Genomic DNA, 21,666 nt, shown 5'->3' on the forward strand with positions numbered 1-21,666 from the left:
AGCTGTACGAGCCGCTCTCCCCACCCCACTCAAGATTCACAAATACTCATAGTTCGCTCTTCTTTCCTCATCCTTCTCCATCGTTGCTCTCAGGGAATCATTCCGACATCAGCGCGCGCACACACGCACACACACACACAAAGCGAGATGAGGTAAATTCAGGGTGCAAACCGGTAAAATATTTAAAAATAACATATCAACAACCCTTTTATAGCTGACTTGCTACAGCATATTCGTGACCTTCTCTACAAGGACAGGGCGAAACAATGAACACTCAGTAACCGCTGGATCACAGAAGAAAACGAGGTTACTTATAGTGACCTGAGCACTGTCATCGGAGCCCCCTGGCCTGGGATTCCCAGCTTCCACAGGAGCCTGGGGGTGCCGCTTCCAGCCCTGCATGACTGTGCTCCTCCGACCACCCGCTTCGATTTTTTTTTCTAGTAGAGGGATGAAGCTCTGCCTCCAGTCTCGTCCTACAAACACATTTTGAGCATGATTCTGTACAAGTCCTCTACGCTTCTATAAATGCTGTGTCCCTGTCTCTTTGTCCCTGTCCATTCCCTAGCCACCTCCTCCCCTTCTACTAGGGACAGGCCCCTGAAGGTGCCAGGCCCCTCTGCACCTCCTCTGCGTTTCGGCCTCATCGATGCCTGCAGGCCTGGCTGAGAAGGGAACAGCCCCAAGTGTGTCCAAGGATAAGGGATAGCACGTTGGGCCGTTTTTTCCTAAAATCTTTTTTGCTAGAAATTTTGATGGTTAACTTGTGATTAAGAATATTATTAAAGACAGCTCTCCTGAGCTTACTAGCATTGCTTGATTTTATCTGAGTGCTATTCAAAATCAAACGTTTTTTGATCGTTAATTTCCTGAATTTTAATGTGCCAAACGGAATATGTTGTTAGTGACACCTGTGAAAAAGCCAGAATGTTATCAATTTAGCTACTACAAAAGGGAATCTCATTATAATCATACCTAATTTTTTTAATATCAAGAAATGGTATTAATCATCTTGGTCTTGCTCTCCGAAATCAAGCTGTTTCTAAAAAGTAAACGTATTCTTAAAGAAAAAAGATTTCTCCCATTGAGATATTCTGATGGTCTATGGCAAGCTCTGCAAACTATTTCAAAAGAGATTCTAAAAATGTTTCAGTAATGGCAGCATTGTTGGAATACAAGAGAAAATAACTTAAATTTCGTAGAGTGACTACCATGTACCAGGTCGTATGGCAGCTGCTTTCATAAACCTTGAATCTTTGTAGCAACCTGACAAGGCAGGCGTCATATTCTCATTTTACAGATGAGGAAGTTGAGGCTCAGAGAAGGAACATGACTTGCCCAAGATCACAATGCTAAGTGGTAGAGCTGAGATTCAAACTCATGCCAACCTGACTCAAATCCAATGATTTAATGCTTTTTCTTCTTAACATTAGATAATACTGAATGGGCAATAATCATTTCGATGTATACTGTATAGTATTTATTAATCACATTACTTCCTGGCCTCGCTTAATACAACCTTTTAGATTTACATTCATATTTTTATAAGTTCAGGTACAATAAAACTGCCCAAAGTAGTTGTTGAAACAAATTCATTTAACACAAAGTGCCAGGTACAGTACAGTGAACAAGAGTTGGTCCTGCCCTGGAGAAGCTTAGGATCAAGTAGAAAAGAACAACTTTTGGTAAATATTGGTAGTATAGTAATAGACGTGTATTTCCATCTGTCTCCTGGACACCTCTACCTGGATTCTCGCTACTCTCTCTCCTCTTGATAAATAATATGCCAGGCACTGTGCTGGGTGTTCGGGATGTACAGGTAAATAAGCCCAACATCCCCCATCTTCATACAGTTTATAGTTTGGAAGGGAAGAAAGATAATTCAACGGGCAACCATCATGTGATTTGACTTTTAGCTGCTCCATAAAAGGGGCACGTAACAGGAGTAGCTAACCTAGTCTCGAGCGAATTAGAAGGGGCTTTTTACAGGCAGTGACACTAAAGTCGAGACCTAGGGGAGAAATAAAAATTGTCAGGCAAAATAGGAAGGCAAATCTAGGCAAAGGAAACAGGAGGTTAAGAGTCTGCAAGTGCCACAGCACGACCAACACAGGAAACCGAAGGCAGTGTTTGGACAGGTGGAGGCAGCTTGCCACGGGAGGGGCAGCTGGAGCCAAGGTCTGAGGAGTCAGGCAGGCCGGATCACCCAAGGCCTTTTAAGCTATTTAAGAAATTTGGATTTTATCCTAAGGGCCATAAAAAGCCATGAAAAGGTTTTAAGAAGAGAACCAATGTAACCAGTTTTACATTTTAGAAGAATTATTCTGACTGCAGTGTGACGAAGGCATTGGTCAATGGAAGGCGGAACCTAGGGAGCCCAGGGAGGTTCTTCAGGAATCGCAGGGCAGTGATGACCCTGATGACCACTGGACCCAGGATCCCCGCAGTGGGGACGAAGAGGGCAGACTCGGCAGATATTTAGGCAGTAAACTTGATGGCTGGCTTGTGGGAATTAAAGGGAAGGGAGGGGTTCAAGATGGAGCCCATGTTTCAGCCTTGGGCCATCTGGGGGGAGGTGGCACTATTCAGAGATGGAATGCAGTAGGAGGTACAAGTTTAGGAAGAAGGAAGCTGGTTGAGTTTGGGACCTTATGATCTGAGATAGTGGCGAGCATCGGTGGAGGTGTCCAGGAGACAGATGGAAATACACGTCTGGAATTTCAGTCGGCCATTTGACTAAAGATGTAGACAGTGACAGGAAGGATCGGAGTGGATGAGATGACCTGGATGAGCAGGGAAGGAGCGGCAGGGAAGGAGCCTGAGCACTGGGACAACTGATAGAAAAAACCAAATGAATCTCAAGTCAACTGAGACTGCACCTCATTTGAAAGCCAAAGGAAAAATACGGCGGACGGTGGAGGAAAAGATCAAGTAACATTTTCCTTCTCTCCCGTGATCCTTGAAGCTGCCTCTCCTCTAGGCAAATTGCATGCTTTGCTGTTCCTGAAAAGCACATGGATTTACCCTTCCAAGGGTTTGATCATTTCATCCTCTCCGCCTTTAAATAACAGAAGGCCAAACACGACACAGCCATGCCCTTACCCTGCCACACATAACACGGACTGTCATGGATAATTCAGTTTTCCCTTGCACAGTACACAGCACAGACTCTTGTGGCTAGATGGTACTCAATAAATAACTGTTTAATAAATAAGTGGCAAATGTTTGAACAGGAGAGACTGACTCTCTGTGCTCAGAGAGGCAGATTTTGTCCTATAAGAAAAACTGAAGGTTATTCTTTACATATTTGGCATTCTTTTTTAATAATTTTTATTTCTCGATTACAGTTGACATATAATTTTATGCATACGATATTAGTTTCAGGTGTACGACATAGTGATTAGACTTTCGCATAACTTACTAAGTGATCACCCCGGTAAGTCTAGTATCCATCCGACGCCATTCAGAGTTATTACAATGTTATGGTGGGGGATGGGTGAAAAGGGGAAGGGGAATATAGTCGACAATATTATGATAAGTGGTACAGTGACAGATGATTACTAGGATTAGTTGGGTGATCACATTGTAGGGTATAAAATGTCAAATCACTACACTGTGCATCAGAAACTAATATAACCAATATAAGATTGTATACCAACTATACTTAAATTAAAAAAAATAAAGAAGAGGTGGTACATATGTATAATGGAATATTACTGGGCCATAAAAAATAATGAAATCTTGCCACCTGCAACAACATGGATGGACATACAGGGCATTATGCTAAGTGAAATAAGTCAGACAGAGAAAAACAAAGATATGATTTCATTCATATGTGGAACCTAAAAAAATAAAAAATAAACAAAACAGAAGCAAACTCATAGATACACAGAACATTTTGATGGTTGCCAGATGGGAGGGGGGTTGGGAGGAGGGGCGAAAAGGGGGACGAGATTAAGACATGTAAACTGCCAGGGATGTACAGCACAGTGAATAATACTGTAAGGGCTATGCACGGTGTCCGACAGGCACTAGACTGACTTGGCATTTTGAACCAAGAGCTCAGCTGAGACAGCTCTTCAGTGTGATAACCGCCAAAGGCAGGAGGAAGAATCACTGTGGTGATCAAGAAGACCCAAGGGGGTGTGTGCGGGGTGTGTGTATTTAGAGAGAGGGTAATGAAACTAGAACCCTCTAAAAAGGCTAAGTGAAGCACTCCTGGCACACCAGAAAGCACAAGAGCACTGTTCCAGTGGCCAAGTCTAGTCACCAGAGAAATCCCAGGTTGCTAATAGGTCACGAATCTGAATGTGAACTGAAAAAAATGTTACCTGCCCCCCCCCACCCAAAAAAAGTACTGTATATAAATTCTAAGCCCATGTTCTTTCCACATCACGTTGTCTCCTGTGAGAATTGAAGTTGAACAGCTTAAAAGAGGTGCTACAAAATGCAGTCATATCAAAAAGGGCCCTGAAGACCTGCTCATTACTAAAGTGTGGGCTCTTGGACAGAAAGAAATTAGAAGCTCCGGGATTAGGAAATGAAAAGATGTGCTGAGGCTTTAGGTGAGCATGAACACGCGGGCTACCGCAGGAAACGAGATGCTCTCAATTTATTCTAAGCCGTAAATGTTTTATTTATTACTTTAGGACTGCAAAATAAGATAAGTTGTTATTTCAATAAAAACCTTACATGGAGAGAAAAATCCCATTGATCCACCCTACTTACCTAAAAAAGATATTTCCCACTACAGTCCAGAGGCCAATTGGACAACAGTTTCTACCACCAGTTTTTCCCTCGGTGCATGCGAATGGTTTCTGCTTTACACAAAACAGATTCCAAGCTTGATGTTTACAACAACAACTTCGACTTATCCAAGCTTTTCAGAATAATTAATCATCACACTGCCAGCGGCAGTGCCCAGTGCGGCCTATGGAACAGCGGGGATGACAGTAAAGATGAAAATGAACCTCCCAGAAGTGATTCTCTTGTGTGCAGAGGAGAGAACTTGGTCGAACTGCACATCATCCCCCGCCTCCCCGACCCCGACTCCCCACCCAAACGGATGACTGCTGCAGTGAGCCTCTGTCATACACGGGAAAACTGAGACCATGTCTGCCCAAGAGAAAGACACGTGGCCAGCCCGGAGGAGATGCGGCCTAAGGAAGAACGCGTCATCTTCTGACCCTAGGAGTGTCCACGTAGATAGGAGTAAATGGGTAGTGAGAAGTTAGAAACGCTAAGAAAACAGTAAAAATGTTCATGATTTTTATAAAGGTTTTAGGGCCTTCTGGTCTGGTCTTTCTATCAACCAAGGCCTTTCTTCCCTGTTCTCCAGGCCTCTCTGTGATGTATCACTTGCTGCTTAAGAAATGTATGTCTTCTTATCTCTCCCAGGCACAATGAAAAGAAGTTCCCTAATGTCATGAAAGTATAAAGGTCAGGAAGAAATCCTACTGATTACCATGTATTAAGTGGTGACATCTTCATTTCAATGCCCCTGAGAGTGCATAAAAGGAGAAAAATGGAAGCCCCACAGGTAATCACTGGCATTAAAAATCACCTGTGTTGCTGACGGTAAAAGTTTAGCAAAAGAAAAACACAGTTAACAAAGTCTACCATCAAGGACCAAGTGTATGGCACTGTTTCCTTCCAGACTGGTAAAAAGGACACCAAACTTGCAATTTGGGAATTTTGAGGTCAAATGGTGCCTCTGAATTAATTTCTTTAGTTGGTGGATATTTAACAATGCAAAGATCAACATTTTTAATAATATAAAGCAAACCAAGAGCATTATCCCAAGACTGAAGGCAAAATAGAAGGGGAGGAGGGAGGGAGAGGAGGAGGGGAGGGAAAAGAGGGAAGGAGGAGGAGAGAGGAGAGAAGGAAGGAGGGAGGAGAAAGTGAAGGAGGAGAAAAGAAGGAGGGAGAGAGGGAGGCAGGAGGCTGAGGGAGGAGAGGGAGAGAAGGAGTGGGAGGAGAGGGAGAGAAGGAAGGAGGGAGGGAGGGAGGGAAGGAGGGAGGTCCACATTAGCAGGAATGAATCGCTCAAGATTGAAATTAAAAATCTAGTGAAAATAGCTACTCTGAGGAATGAGCCGACACAAAAAGGGTGGCAGTTACGTCATGTCTCAATGAAGTCAATCCTCCCAGCGGGCCTTTGCCAAAATACGTTTTACCACATTAAAACACAAAATGTGTGATTTATCCCAGAGATATAAATTTGCCCACTGTTTAACCATGGCTTCCTGAATATTTACAGCAATTTTCAGGTCTCCAATCCCTGTTTTTACAAATATCTTTATTTCCTTGTCAAAGTATAAAAGCCCTACAGCAGCCAGGCAAATCAAATGCCTATATCAAAGGCACCCAGGCCCAAGTTCCACTTCCTGACAACCTAAAATGTTAAGGTGGCAGAGTCCTTAGAAATTACCTAATTCAATGTTTTCAACCTCCCCTACACGCCCTGGTCCCCAACAACCAAGTGATGTAACGACAGCCCATAAGTAACAAAGTTCACTACAGCAGTGAGTATCAGACACACACACACTCACACAGCATATGTAGTTCCAACCTTATATATTTAAGTCCCAAATCATTCTGGCATGTTCACTTAAGCGCCACACTCTTCAATGGTGCCATCTCCTTTGAGCTCCTGGAAAATAACTGAAAATAACTGATCTAGTCTGAGAAAATTTCCCACCTGGCCCATCGTTAGAAGTTACTAAAAGACTTAGCACGAGAATTGAACTCCTGATTCTCGACGTGGCATCTTTTCTCTCAATATCCTGCTTCTGTTCTGTTCTCTAAGGGCATTCCAAAATGATAAAATAGGAACAAATCTCCGTCCACTGTTTAATCATGTACACAGGCAAATGCCACCTCTTATGGTCACCTCAATTCATGAGTTACCACTATAGTGATATACGTTTTTCTCTTCTGCAAGTGGGCTTAGGAAAAAGCCCAGCTAAATCTAACCCCGCTCTTTATTCATTAATTCGAGAACACTTACAAGCCAAAGCCTCAATCTTCCCTCAATGAGAAGGTCCCATCTATAATAACACTTAATAATATAATATAATAGCTGTGGTGAAGCTTTAGCTTGTTGCCTTTTCTTTGTCACCCTCTGAAATACAGAAACCTCCAAACCACCTTCTTCCAATTTTATTAGCTCCCAGCCATTTTCTTCGGTACTTACGTGTACTTTGGCGGAACAAGCCACTACTTGTAGATATTTCAAGTGCCTCCTAATTTCTTGGTTTTTCTCTACGCAGTTTGTTTCCCCTACGATTTAGGATAGGAAATGACTTCGTGAAAATGGCATCCCCTGAGGGGGTCCTCGCACATAACTAAGTAATCCTTTTGGTCTGTTCTGTGGAACTTTCATCAGCCAAAGAGATGGAAATGAGTTCTGCACTTTATCCCTCATTCTAGTGAGAAAAATGGAAGCGGAGGAAGCCTGTATCTATCGTACTTTTCCTCCTCCTAGAACATGTAATAATTCTACTTTCACCTCTTATTCTAGCCTCAGCTCTTCCAGAAATGTCAGTCCCTGTTCCTACTATGACATCCTACTATTCAAAGAAGCCAGGCGAGGCGGCAGAGCTCTGCGGACCACGTCCGGCTGACCGCCACGTCCCGACTGTATCGTCATCGGTTCATAGTTTGATGCCACTGAAGGACACTGTCCTCGGAGCTGCTGCCGCCGGCTACATTGTCAAAGATTTCGACCCCTACGTAATTCTCAGAAGCACTCTGCTGACAGTCTTTTGTGGTTCATTTTCTTCTTCCACTTCTAGCTCTTTCTTCAACCTATTCATTTCCGCCCAACTCTCCAATTTAAACATTCTATGCCAGATACTTTTCTTTCATATACTGTGTAACATTAACTTTAATAGGCAATCAAAACGCTAGTTTTTTGTTTTATTGGCCATTGTGCATTTGCATTCACAATTAAAAATACATACTGAATGTCAATTATATACAAGGTACTCAAATCTACAGAGAGTGACAGCTATTCAAGAAGAAAGAATAGGAAGAGAGAGTCCTGCCCTCTCTCCCTCCCACCCTACGATGTGTTCTCTGTAAACAGTGTGCAATAAATGGTATTTCCTGTCTGTGGCCATGGCACCCTGAACAAGCCCAATCCCTTCTGATCTCGGAAGCTAAGCAGGGTCGGGCCTGGTTAGTACTTGGATGGGAGACCACCTAGGAAGACCAGGAGCTGTAGGCGTGAAGAATAAAAAATAAGTGACAGGGTCCTTGCAACCAAGAGTTGCCTCGCCCAAACAAATAAATAAATAAATGAAATGGTATTTACTTTGGGCTCCAGGATATAGGACGGATCTGGACAACTTCTGATCTATAAACTCATAAATTATATTGTATTTGTGCTGTTTCATGACATGAAATATTTGAGATGTCAGTTACTACCTAGAGAGGGGTTAGTTTTAGCATCAGCTATGATTATTCTCTCTGTGGTGACTGGAGCAGCTAAAACCACTGATATGAATGAATATCCCTAAAAATAATGTAAAATCAACAAAATATCACTTAAATATATCTCCTGCCCTTCCATCTCAGCCCCCTCACACCTATAAACATATGAGAAACAAAATATGCTCTTTTAACAAAAATCTGTTTCCTATATAATCTGACAAAAACGTTGAAAGGAAAGGGACTATAACTAAATTTCATTGCACTTAAAAAAACTAGTTCCCCTCTCCCGACCAAATCTAGGCTGACAGGCACGGTATTTAATTGCCCACAAATGAGCTTCCTTAAATAGCACCTATTAACACCCCCAAATTTTAGCATCAGCTTGCGTACAGGCAGAGAGAGAGAGAGAGATGAACCTTGAAATGACTAAAAATCAAAACAAACTGCTTTCTTAAAACTGCAACAAAATCTGAAATGAGGAGCCATGAAGAGGGGAAAAGCCCGCGCTACCCTCCCGCTGTGGCTGAAGCGGCCAGGCCCGGCCACTGACGGCAAAGTCCGACGCTGATCTAAATGGATGTGCAGGTGAAATCTCTGCTTTGTCAGAAATTCCAGACGCTGAAAAACACAGCACGAGACTCTAACGAAACCCCGATCTGTACTAAGAGAAAAAAATACGGTCCAGTCGAGTGTGGCTCATACATAATTGACCCCTGAAATCTAACACATTTCCCCTGGATCTCAAACTCAGGGTCTCAAATTCAACATATCTGAAAGAGAATATAATACCTGCCCCTTAAACCAACTCTCCTGGCACCTTTTCTCTTTCCGTATTGCCAATTATTCAAGTCCTAAAGCCAAAAAACGATTTTCTTACCTTTCTCTCCTTCAAACGAACACCCACCCGGGCATTTATAATAGTAACGACGAGCATTTATCGAGAAGTAACTATTAGCCAGGCCCAGTACCAGGCACTCGACACGCATCATTTCACTTAATCCTTAAAACTAACCTGCTAAACAGATCTCATTATCCCCACTACCTCTAAGGACACTGAGGCACAGAAGTTAAGTACCTTGATAAATGTCACGTAACCAATTAGTAGGAAAATCCAACCCAACCAGAAGTCTGCATGCCCACAGCGCCCATGCTCAGGTACTATTCACACCACTACAACCTCATGTCAACCTATTTTTCCACTCCTAATGCCACCAATCCTTATTATATATAAACCTTATATATAAACCACTGAAACACCCTCTCAGCCTTCACGCTGTCTACTGAAAAACTGCAGCTCTCTAAAGTCAAATTCTTTGCCAATCTCCAAAGATACATCGTGCATTTTCACTTCCTGCCTATGCAGTATAATCATCACCTAGAACACTGCCCCGCTCACTCTGCAAGGCCCAACTCAAGTGACATCTTGGCTATGACGCTCTCTGATAAGGAGGGAGAAACCCAAAGAAGAGGGAAAGAAGTGCTAATCCTGGTGGAATGCCTTCCTTGCGCCAGGCCCTGCTGTAGGAAAACCTGCGTGACAACCCAGTGAGGTGGGTGCTGCTTCGCTCCGGTTTACAGAGAACTGACTGACGCTCAGGGAGGTGAAGTAACCGACCCAGGCTTGCTCGGCTGCTAAGTGTAAGATCGACATTCAAACCCACATACATAGCTGCTCTCCTCGCAACCGTGCCGCCCTAGTGAACTCTCAGAAGCGACCCTTCTTAACTTTCTAATGGATGCATCGGGCTGGTCACATCGGAATCCACTGATCGATCTTAATATCCCCCAAAGCAGGACAACCAGGCACTACGTACTTCCTGCCGTGATGCAGTAAGAAATCCACGACATGCCTGTGCAGCATTCTCACCACCAAAAATTAAACCCGAGTCTAATTTAGCCTCCGGGGTGATGCCCCTCAGACTTCCGTGTGCAGACAAGTCCCCTGGAGCGCTGGTTCAACCAGGTTCTGACTGGGCGGGTCTGGAGTGGGCCTGAGGTTCTGCCTTTCTAATGAGCTCCTAGGAATAGCCGGTGCTGCTAGACCATGGCCCGTGCTTTGAATAGCAAAGCCTCGAATCTGGATCTAATCGCTACTTTACAAGACACAGGAGAGATGGAGGAACCCGATAAACTTGAACCAATGGCCAAGACTAGAATGATGGGAGTGAGGCACTTGTCTCAGGTGCAAAGCTTAAAGGAGCACCAAGAAACACAGTTATGGAGATAAATATATTATTGTATTTTTAAAAAATTAAAATGAATGCAAAACCCCCATGATGAACACAATATCAATTTTAAAGAAAGTCATAATCAGTATTACTTATTTTTCTTTGTGTTTCATACTCCAATATGACTGCACAGTACTGAACATTGTAAGTTTTTCTCTAAATCTAGAGGATAAAACATTCTACAGGGCAAGTGGAGACCTGCCTAGTTTCTAAAACAAATTAAGTCCAATAAAAAGGAGGAGGAGTTATAGTTTATGAGGTTTAAGAGAGAAGACACCAAATGCAATGTATGAAACTTGTTTTGATGTTGATGTAAACAAAACTATAAAACAGAATTGGGTGACAACGAGGGAAATAGAAAGACTGAATATTAGGTGATATGAGATTTTTAATTCTTTAAGGTTCATGATAATGGCACTGTGATTTTTTTTTTAAGTCCCCACGTATTAGAGACAAGGTACTAAAGTATTTATGGGTAAAATAATAAAGATATATTATCTGGGATTTGCACCCCCCCGCCCAAAAAAAAGTAGAGATAATTAAGCTGGGTGATGGTACATGGAGATTCATTAAACTATTCTAATTTTTATGTTTAAAATTTCCATAATAAAAAAATAGTCCATTTTTTCTTTAGGCACTCCTAATATTTACTTTGTACCAAACAGGACATAGCACAGAGGGCCTCATACATTGATTATAAAAGTAAATGCTCTTTTTAACAGGTGCCAGGAGCTGTGGCTCTCTCGTTTAAGTGTCACAATCGTGTTAGGAGTTACAGAATGTACGAATAAAAGAGAAGTCTAGCACACGAGAATAACTTGCCCAAGGTCACACGTCTAGCAAGTGACAATGGCAAGGCTCGAGCCCAGACCGGACTCGGAAGACCAGGCTTGAGGCAGCACATAACATCTGTCTTACACCATGTGGGGCTGATGGCACAGGCAACCTCAGGACAGGTGTGGTTCATTTCCCACGTGCTACCTGAGACACGGGAACCATTTGGGGAGGTTAAGCTGAAGGCTGCCTGCGTTTGAATCATGGCTCTGGCATGACCAGCTGTGTGCCCTTGGGCAAATGACTTAATCTTGCTGTCCCTCAGTTTCTGCATCTGTATAGGGCTATTAATCTCACACTACTAGGAGATTAATAGCCATCTCGTAAAGTTGCTAGGAAGATTAAATGAGTTAATAAGGTGCTTAGAATCAAGTCTGACACATGACAAGCACTGATTAAGTGTTAGCTGCTGTTGTTATTATTACTAAGTTCTCAATAAAACTGAATGACACTAAACCTACCCCTTGGGCAAACTCATAACCATTTATTTTTATGTCTTCTAAGCAGCTGTTTTTGACCACAAAGCTTGAAAGGCAGGCTTCCACCAATATTTATGAAAGCCAATGTGTAGTAATCAAGATTAATGTTCCTATGTTCAGAGGAAGAAAACCTCCAACAGTTGTAAAAACCTAGGGACACAGGGCAGGGGACCATCACTACAGTATCGCATTTGCTTTGCAAGTTAATGTTGAGGAGTTTTATGGTATTTATAGGATTTTAAAATCCCAAAGAAGGTACCAGGAATTCTGGCTAAGCTGAGATGCTAGATGCTCCACAGAAGTAAGGAGGAATTCCTGGGTCACAGGACCAAGTAGGTGACAGAATCGGTGCCAGAAGAACTGAAACAAAGGAGCAAGGTGAGAACCAGGAGCCAGACTAAGCAGAAGCGGAGCCACTGTTGACCTCTGGGCCAGGAAGGTTCCTCGAGACGGGGCCAAGGCTCGCCAGCCAAAGTCATGGGGAGAGAGACCAGAGTCAGCAGGAGCAAGGGCAAGATCCCTGACGACGAGACGGACAAAGAGAGCTCAGGTCGGATGGACAATGACTCAGTCATGGCTTGCCAGTTTTAACTGCTTATGCCCTGCCTCTCTACGGTTATGTTCCATCAGTCTTAAAACTGCACTCTCCCGAGCTATCTTGTTATGCATGGAAGGTGAAATAAATAAAAGGCTCAGATCTCATTAGACCATCTGGCAGCTCCTTGTCCTCCTTCCCCACTGGCTGCCTCTTCAATCACTCATTGCCCCGTTGCCAGCATTAATTCATTTTAACGCCCAAAGTACTCAGTGTATATCATATCACATTTACGAGCATTTACTGAACCCTTAGATCAGGTGCTACCCTCAGAGCTTTATAGTCATCTCAGTAATCCTTCAATGATCCGACAAGGTACTGCTACCAGCCCCTCTTTACAGGTGAACCCAGGGCTGAGGGAGCCAAGGTCACGCTGCTAGGAAGTGCCAGTTCTGTGACTCCAGAGACGACTTTTATACTATGCTGCCTCCTCTTCTACGCTGCTTTTTATTAGCAGACCTATGCTACTAGAAGGGCTGGAATGAGCGAGAGACGACTGCAGCTAACTGCTGACATGATGGACTGAGGCCTGGCACACAGTCTCCCCCAGGGAGCCCAGAAAGCTTGGGAAGAGCGGTTGAAGAGGAATGAGCCATACCTGAATTCTCTTTACTTTCAGCAAACAGTCATTGCCTCCTCTCCAACTGCTCTTACTGAGTCCTGAGAGCAGTATGGCTACTCCTGTCAACCAGTGCGGCCTGCTGTGGGGGAAATTACACAGAGGGAGAAAATGCCACAGGATTTTTAGAGGAAAGGAGAAAACAAGGGAGAGGAATTCCCAATGAAGAAGAAAACTTATATAGTAACAATGGAATAAAGCCTAGAAATAAATAATGCCTATGTCAAAAGACAAATTAAAAGTGGCCACGAAATAAAGGACAGATAAAAATAAATTAATATCTGCATTTTTTTCCAAATCTGTTGCAAAAACATTCTTTTCCTTAAAAGCAAACTATAGTTTACTCTATTAAAGCACGGTCTTCATTAAAATCTTAGAAGCAACATTCAAATACAGGCAACTGTTATTGTCATATGAATCCTATATCAGAAGATACTATTTCCCTTTTAAAAGAAAGGAAAAAGTCAAACACACATGATGAAACAATTTGCCTGCTTTTTAAAATGAGAAATGTAAAATATTGTGTTCACTCATCTCAGAAATCAAGACAAAGGAACTTAAAATTCAATATGTATAAAATAGGATTATCTTCTAGAATACTACTCAGCAACAAAAGGAATGAATTACAGATAAATGCAACAATATGGATGAGTCTTAGAGCCCTTGTGCTGAGAGAAGCCTTACAAAAAAGAATACATGCTATGATTTTGTTTATATATATAACGTTCTAGAACTGACAAAAAAATGAATCTATGGTGGCGAAAAAGTCAGAACCATGGTTGCCTCAGGGGTAGGGGACGGGTATCGACTGTGAAGGGACATGCAGAAAACACCTGGAGTGATGGGAACATTCTGTACCACGCTGGCGATCTCGGTTACACAGGTGTAGGCATGTGACAGAACTCAGCAAGTGCACATTGAAGGTTTGTATATTTCACAATAAGTTTAATCACAAGGGAAACAAACACTACAAGTGAATACTGAACTCTAATTACCGATGTGCATGTTCAAGTATTTAGGTGGAAGTAGGCTGATGTCTACGAATCACTGAGAAACATGAAAAAGACAGAGAGGGATGGACAGAGAGAGATGTGATAAAGCAAATATAGTAAAATCTAGAGTCCAAGTAGTAGACAGGCAAGGGTTTATTGTGAAATTCTTTCAACTTTGCCGTATGTTTGAAAATTTTCATAGAATACAGAGAAAATTATTCATCTATAGATTTTAAAAGGAGGCTAAAAGAGAAAAAGTAAAAGGTAGAGTGAAAGAGAGAAAACAGTAAGTAAATGGGAAAATAAATTAGAAGGGGAATTAGACAAAAATAATAAAAATATATGCAGAAAACTGAGGGCATGGAGAAATGACCAAGAATACTGAGGAGGCCTTGAAATGAGCCCCTGGGCAAAGTGCCCAGTTTTCACCACTAATCTATAGTAAATGCTAAAAAATGTAGTTTGTCTATTTAATAAAGGAGCTTTATTCCATCTTAGCAGTTAGAAATGCAACAGGAACAGAATAGTTCTAACAAGGTTATATGAAAGGCATTTAAAAGTTAATGTCATTAATAAATTCGACAGAATTTCTATAACTGAAGGGAGCATTGCTCTCCAAAGTTGTCACCAGTAAAGACAATGTGTGAGATTTAGAGCGTGATTAACCTGGGTCCAAATCTCAATTTCATCAATAAGTAACCAATACGACTTAAGGCAAGTTGCTAATTTCTCTGAGCCTCAATTTCCTTATGTATGATATGGAAATAATATTACTTCACTCACAGGGCAATTCTGAGGATTAAATGAGACCATAAATATGGAAACGACTAGCCCAACATCAGGTATGAAGTACTTATTCGCTACATGTTGTTTTCCTTTTCTTATTCTAATAATGCTGTCGCTGCTGAAAAGTTTTGTGACACATTTTTTGAATTTATCAGCTAGGTGAAGAATAACAGCATTCCAGGTGGAGGGAAGGACATATGTAAAGGTAGAGAGAGGGGCGACAGAAAAGAGGCCTTCCATTAAAGGCTGCTGAAGCACAGAGGTCAAGTTTAAGGGAGGATGAGAAAGGATCAGAAAAAGACTGGAGAGGAAGACAAGGCCGGAATCATGAAGGCCTTTCGTGCCACGCCAAGGAGTTGGGTCTCTGTCCTCAGGGCACTGGAGAGACATTTACAGGTTGTCAGTAGAGGAGTGGCATGGTCAGAGATCACAGTACAGAGAAGACGGTGGAAGGCTGCCGAACCTAGACTGGAGGGGACAGAAATCACATTTGAGAAATGTCAGTTGGCAGGGAAGAGAAAGGGAGAGCATTCCAGGGGTGAACACGTGCAAAGGCCCGGCGAGGAACCCTGCCTGACAGTTCTACACGCTCCAGTGCGGCGTGGCAACGTGCCGGTTTTCACTAGAGATGTATACACATGAGGCCAAGTCGTATAAAGCTGGGAAGAACCTGGGACTTGAGTCTAAAAGCAAGAGAAATCTGCACTTTTAAAAAGATAGCTCTAGCGATGGTGTGCAAAATAGATTTAAAACAGACAAGAGTAGGCGCAAGAACAGTTAGGAGCCATTTAATAAAAATCCAGGCCAGAGGTGATGGTACTAGGGAGAAAGGTGGTGGACAGTGAGGACAGACAAAAGAAATTGAACAAATTAAGAGATTTAAAAGAAGCAAAATCACTTAGAATGTATAATCTGAATGTAGGGAATAAGGATGAAGGACGAATGGAGGATGATGTTCAAATTTTTTAGTTTGGGAAATGGGATGGATGGTGAGTGGTACCAATTACTGAGAAGGAACAGATTTAATAGGAAAGCTTTTGATTTTATTTTTAGTCTGCTGAGGTTGGGGCAGCTGTGACTCATATCAGTAAACAGGTTAAGCAAGCAGTTGAATGCATATGTAGGTTCCAGAAGTCTTTATGGAAACATAAAGCTGGGGTTTGTCTACCTCCAGCTGAAACTGAAGCCCCTGTGAGTGGATGAGATCAGGTAGGCAGAGGACACCAAGTGAGAAGAGGGCCGAGGGCAGGGTCCTAGACAACTACTTCCCCGACACCGGAGAGAGGGGAGGAGTAAAGAAGAGAAGGCACAGCCGGACACACAGGAGGAGAAACAGGAATATAGGAGTCAGAAGCCAAGGGGAAAGTGTTTCGAGGAGGGTCAACTGTGTCTAAAGCTGATCAGTCAAAAAGATCAAAGAATAAAACTGGCGAGAATAATTCTAAGAAGAGTAGGGGAGAAGAGAGAACCTACTCAAAAAGATTATCTGAAAGAGAGGAGGAAATGAGAGATTCAAAGGCCAGGGGAGAACATGTGAAAAATGGAGTTGGGGCGTATGTGATGTGTCGGCTGAATCAAGGAATCTAGGCTAGAAAACAATGAGAACGCTGGGAAGAGTGGCATATCGGGAAGGAAATAAAGAGCCCAAGGTGCAAGGAGGCTTGATACCATTAGAAACGAGGTGTAAAGGTAACTGGAATAGTAGAGGCTGGAGTGAGAGACTGGGAGGCTGAAGTGCCACGTTTCAGAAGTGGAACGGGGCATGTGACGGTAAGGTTCTATCAGTGAGTGGGTAGAGTGGAAAGAGGGCAAGACAGCAGTTGAAGTCCCAGGAACAGATGAGTTAGGGAAAGAAAGGGCAGGGTATTGAATAAGTCATGTGCATGAATACTCTGGGCTCTCAGGACAATGACAAGACTAGACAGAAAAGGACACTGATAAGCCAGGCACCTAAGCCTCACGTGCAGACGAGACCCCAGAAAGCTGGAAAGTTTAGTTTTATGATACAACCAGATATTATGAGCCTCAAAGGAGAAGAGATTTTTATAAGATGCAAAACTATGGTTTGGAATAGGTACTAGGGAGCTAGGAGAATGAATGCCAACCCCACCGCACGATTTATTTGAAGGGGCAGGGTGGCTTCTACTCAAAAGAGCTGCAGGATAAGAGTTTTTCAGAGGAAAAGAACTAAATGAATATAAAGAAAGAAGGTGAGGATTGTTATAGGAAAAGGTTGGGGATATACAGATTTTTTTTTTAAAAAGACAACAGAAGGAAACTATCTCAACATAATAATGGCCAAATGTGAAAAGCCCACAGCGGACTTCATACTCAACAGTGAAAAATTGAAAGCTTTTCCTCTAAGATCAGGAACAGAAGAACTCTCACCACTTCTATTCGACGCAGTGTAAGAAGTCCTAGCCAGAGCAATCAGGCAAGAAAACGGAATAAAGGGCACTCGAATTGGAAAGGAAGAAGTAAAATGATCTGTTTGCAGATGTAGAAAATCCTAAAGATTCCATGCCAAAAAACAAAACAAAACAAAACTTACAATAAACAAATTCAGCAAAGTTGCAGGATACAAAATCAACATACAAAAATTAATTACATTTTTATACACTAACAATGAACGATATGAAAAGGAAATAAAGAAAAAATCCTATTAATGATAGCATCAAAAATAATAAAATATTTAGGAATAATTTAACCAAGGAGGGAAAAGAACGCTAAAAACTACAAAACATTGCTGAAAGAAATTTAAGATGAATAAATAAAAAGATATCCCATGCTCATAAATTGGAAGACTTAACATTGTTAAAATAGCCATATTACCCAAAGTGATCTGCAGCTTCGATACAATCCCTATCAAAAAAGTGGAATTTTTTGCAGAAATAGAAAAAAATCCTAAAATTCATATGGAATCTTATGGGACCCCAAAGAGTCAAAACTATCTTGAAAAAAAGAAAAAAGTTGGAAGACTCACACTTCCTAATTTTAAAACATATTACAAAGCTACAGTAATTAAAACAGTGTAATACTGGCTAAAGACATATATAGACCAATGGAACAGAGTAGAGTGCTCAGAAATAAACCTTTGCAGATATGAGCAAATGACCTCCAACAAGGATGCCAAGACCACACAATGGGGAAAGGACTCAAAATGAATTAAAGATCTAAATGTAAAACCTAAAATTACAAAACTTCTAGGAGAAAACATAAGAGGAAAGCTTCACGACACTGGATTTGGCAATGATTTCTTGGCTTTGACACAAAAGCAGAGGCAGCAAAAGCAAAAACAGATAAATGGATGACGTCAAATTTAAAAACTTCTGTGCATCAAATGACACAATCGGCAGAGTGAAAAGGCAACCTCTGAAATGGGAGAAAATATTTGCAAATCATATATTTCATAAAGGATTAAAGAATGCCTATGACTCAACATAATGCCAAAAAACCTGTTTTTTTTTTTTTTTTTAATAGGCAAAGGACTTAAACACACATTTCTCCAGAGAAGATAAATGGCCAACACGCATATAAAAAAGATCTTCAACACCACTAATCTTTAGAGAAGTACAAATCAAAACCACAAGATGCCAGATCACACTCATCAGGATGGCCACTATTTAAACAGAAAATAATAACTGTTGGTGAGGATGTGGAGAAATTGGGACCCTTGTGCGGGTGATAGGAATGCACACTGGTACAGCCACTAAGGAAAACGGTATGGAGGTTCCTTAAAAAATTAAAAATAGAACTACCATATAATCCAGCAATCCCACTTCTGCGTATATACCCAGGATCTCAAAGACTTATCAGTACACCTCAATTCACTGTAGCAGCATTATTCACAATAGCCAAGAGGCAGAAGCCACCCAAATGTAAATCAGCAGATGAAAAGGTAAAGAAAATGTGCTGTATACATATTGCAGAATATCACTAAGCCTTAAGGAAACCCTGCCACGCGCTACATGGATGAACCTCAAGGACTCACACTTAATGAAATAAGCCAGTCACAAAAGACAGATACCATATAATTCCATGTATATGAAGAATCTAAAGCAGTCAAACTAATAGAAATAGAAAGCAGAATGGTGGTTTCCAGAGGCTGGGCGGAGGAGGAAATGGGGAGTTAATGTTCGATGGGCGGAGTTTCAGTTTTGCAAGAAGTAGTAGATCTGGTGCATAACGTGAATATACTTAACACTCATGACTGCACACTCAAAAATGGGTACGGTGGTAAATCCTGTTATGTTTTTTACCACAATTTTTTTTGTTTTTTTTGAAAAAGCGGGCAGAATTTAATAATGGCTAAATAGTACCAAAGCATGCTGGAGAAACGCTTGAGAAAAAGAAGGGCAGCAGGACACTGAAGGTCTGCACTTTGAGCAGTAACCTTGAACATCAAGGGTAGAGACAGCAGAAGGGGGCATCCATGCTTCTCCCACACTTCTGGTTCAAGCGGTTTCAGATCCAATACTGAACCGGTCTCTGCAGAAAATACAATGCTGGTTGCCGGGTGCGAGAATTATTTTAATGGATACAGTTTCTATTTTGCAAGATGAAATGGGTTCTAGAGACAGATGGTGGTGATGGCTGCACAACAATGTGAATGTAATAATACCATTTTATATTATGTGTGTTTTACCACAAAAAAATTTTAAAAAAAGAACGAAACCTCTAATGTGCTGGGACTTAATGGGCCTTTTTTAAAGCCTCAAGACTACACGGACGAGAAATTATTACAGTACTTCCAAAAACATCCTGAACAAGGGACACGGTTATTTCCTCAAATCTTCCCCTAGCGGCAGACACAGCAGTAATCCTCAGTGGGTGGAGATTCTCCCTGACTGAGCAGCCCAGGCCTGGGCTGGGTGCCTTTGCAGTGGGAACCCTAATCCTTGCCATGGCAGGAGGTTTATGACGCTGTTAGAGAAAACTGCAGGCCCAACATGGCGCCACTCGTGCCAAAAGGCCAAACGTAGACTTAGTACCTGATCTCACTGCAGTTTCAGCCTCTACCAGAAATATAATCTTAATCAACCCGTCTGGCACGTTCTGGTTAAGCACCAATAAAGTAATCTGTCACATAGGCCCTCTCCATCCCCCATAGGAAGGGGTGGCGATACGCATGACAAAAACCCTTCCCATTCTTTTTCCTCGAAGAAAATATGCCCTAGACCAAGAAGAATCCTTTCCTTTGTGACTAGCTCCCTTGCCCCACCCTTCTTTCTAGAAAACCCTCCATCTTGTACAACCCCTTGGAGCGCACTTCTAGTTGCTAGATGGGATGCTGCCCAATTCACGATTCACTTAATGAAGCCAATTAGATCTTCAAATTTACTCAGTTAAATTTTAACAGAACCTTCCTTGAGGACTGTAGTTAGAAAAGGGAGGAAAAGGCAAACATCATATGCTTCATATTCCATTTGGTAAAACCTTTCCTCCGCCCTCTCCTTTTCGAATATTACTAATTCTTAGGTCTACTCTTTATATACTAGCTAATGGAATTCAAGTGCTAAGCCTTGAGAATACTTAGAAAGGAAGGGAGGAAATGTTCCATCTTCTCGACAGCTGCAAAAAAACAGACACCATGCTGCATCTCAAAATTATCTGACAATGGTGAACTGAGAACATTCACAAAAGTATCAGTACGACTCTCCTTTCTAATGTGAAGACGCTTATTACAAAGCCTAACTGTTCTGCTCTCTAACAGAGCAGTCATTTAAGACATCTGGATTGCACAGAGGGCTGCTATATAGTTAAGATGTAGCCCTCAATCCCCAAAAGATAGCAGATTGATTGGCTCTCTTAATAACTTATATAATTTTTATGTAAAAACTCTATTTACTTAAATCTATTAGCATATTAAGTCGGAAGCTGGGCTCTGGCACTTTCTTCTCCCTCCATGCCTGAGCTAATAAAACCCATGACTGTTGAATTCCTTATTCAAACAAAAGATTTGAAAGTCTTTGTCTCATTTAAACGAACCCAGGCTAAAGGGATAGATGAGGAAAGTCACAGGAGTTGGAGGAAGCAGAGTCGGTAAGTGTCCAGCGACCCGAGTGATAACAGCAGAGACTGTAAGAAGCCGAAGGAGTAAGCCCCATGGACACACATGAGTTCCAATCTGTCTACCATTAACTTGGAAGGTGACTTCTCTCTCTCTCAGCTGGGCCTCGACGTCTTCACCTTCCCATCTCACTACTATAGTCTGTATCCACCGCAGTATCAGCTAGGAGCTCTGCATAGTTCCAATTTTACAGAACCGTTATAACCAGAAGCGTTTGTCTTTGTGGATTTAACACTTATTTTGCTTTTGACGCCATAACGTTTTACATAGACAAGCACAGCTGCACAAGATTTTAACCTTAGGCCCTTCTGGACCATTCTGTTGTGGGAGGTAATGGTGGGGTAGGGGTCATCAGGTATTTACCAGTGTTTTCCATAGAGCCAATGGCCTCCCCATGTCAGCAGGCAGATTCCAGCTGTAGTTTTCTTCCAATGATTTCGAAGTGTTTTGAAGAACACAGTCATCTTCTTCTAGGGATTCTATAGGTTATAGAGGCAGAAAAAGAAAAATACACATAATTATCCAAGGTCAGCACACAGAGTCCCTACGACTCTGTCTTCCGTTTGCTCATTCTCTTGCTCTTCCCTCGCTCCCCTCCTTCCTACCGCTTCTCTGGCCTCTTCC

At 42.0% G+C, this 21,666-nt stretch overlaps 1 protein-coding gene and 1 pseudogene across 5 annotated transcripts in view; one reads left to right on the forward strand and one right to left on the reverse strand.

The window, feature by feature from the left end:
• The window catches only part of AGK (acylglycerol kinase), a 75,212-nt gene that overhangs the window by 48,301 nt on the left and 5,245 nt on the right, over positions 1-21,666 (reverse strand). For all 5 annotated transcript variants that reach the window (XM_039860960.1, XM_039860961.1, XM_039860962.1 and 2 more), the window contains one exon: positions 21,406-21,523. In XM_039860960.1, coding sequence (XP_039716894.1) covers positions 21,406-21,506 — 101 coding nt within the window. In that variant the 5' untranslated portion in view covers positions 21,507-21,523. The remainder of the gene's footprint in view (positions 1-21,405; positions 21,524-21,666) is intronic.
• LOC120601284 (uncharacterized) lies at positions 8,115-8,233 on the forward strand (annotated as a pseudogene).

Source organism: Pteropus medius, unplaced genomic scaffold (genome assembly GCF_902729225.1).
Source record: "Pteropus medius unplaced genomic scaffold, Ma_sr-lr_union100, whole genome shotgun sequence".
NCBI classification, from domain to species: Eukaryota; Metazoa; Chordata; class Mammalia; order Chiroptera; family Pteropodidae; genus Pteropus; species Pteropus medius.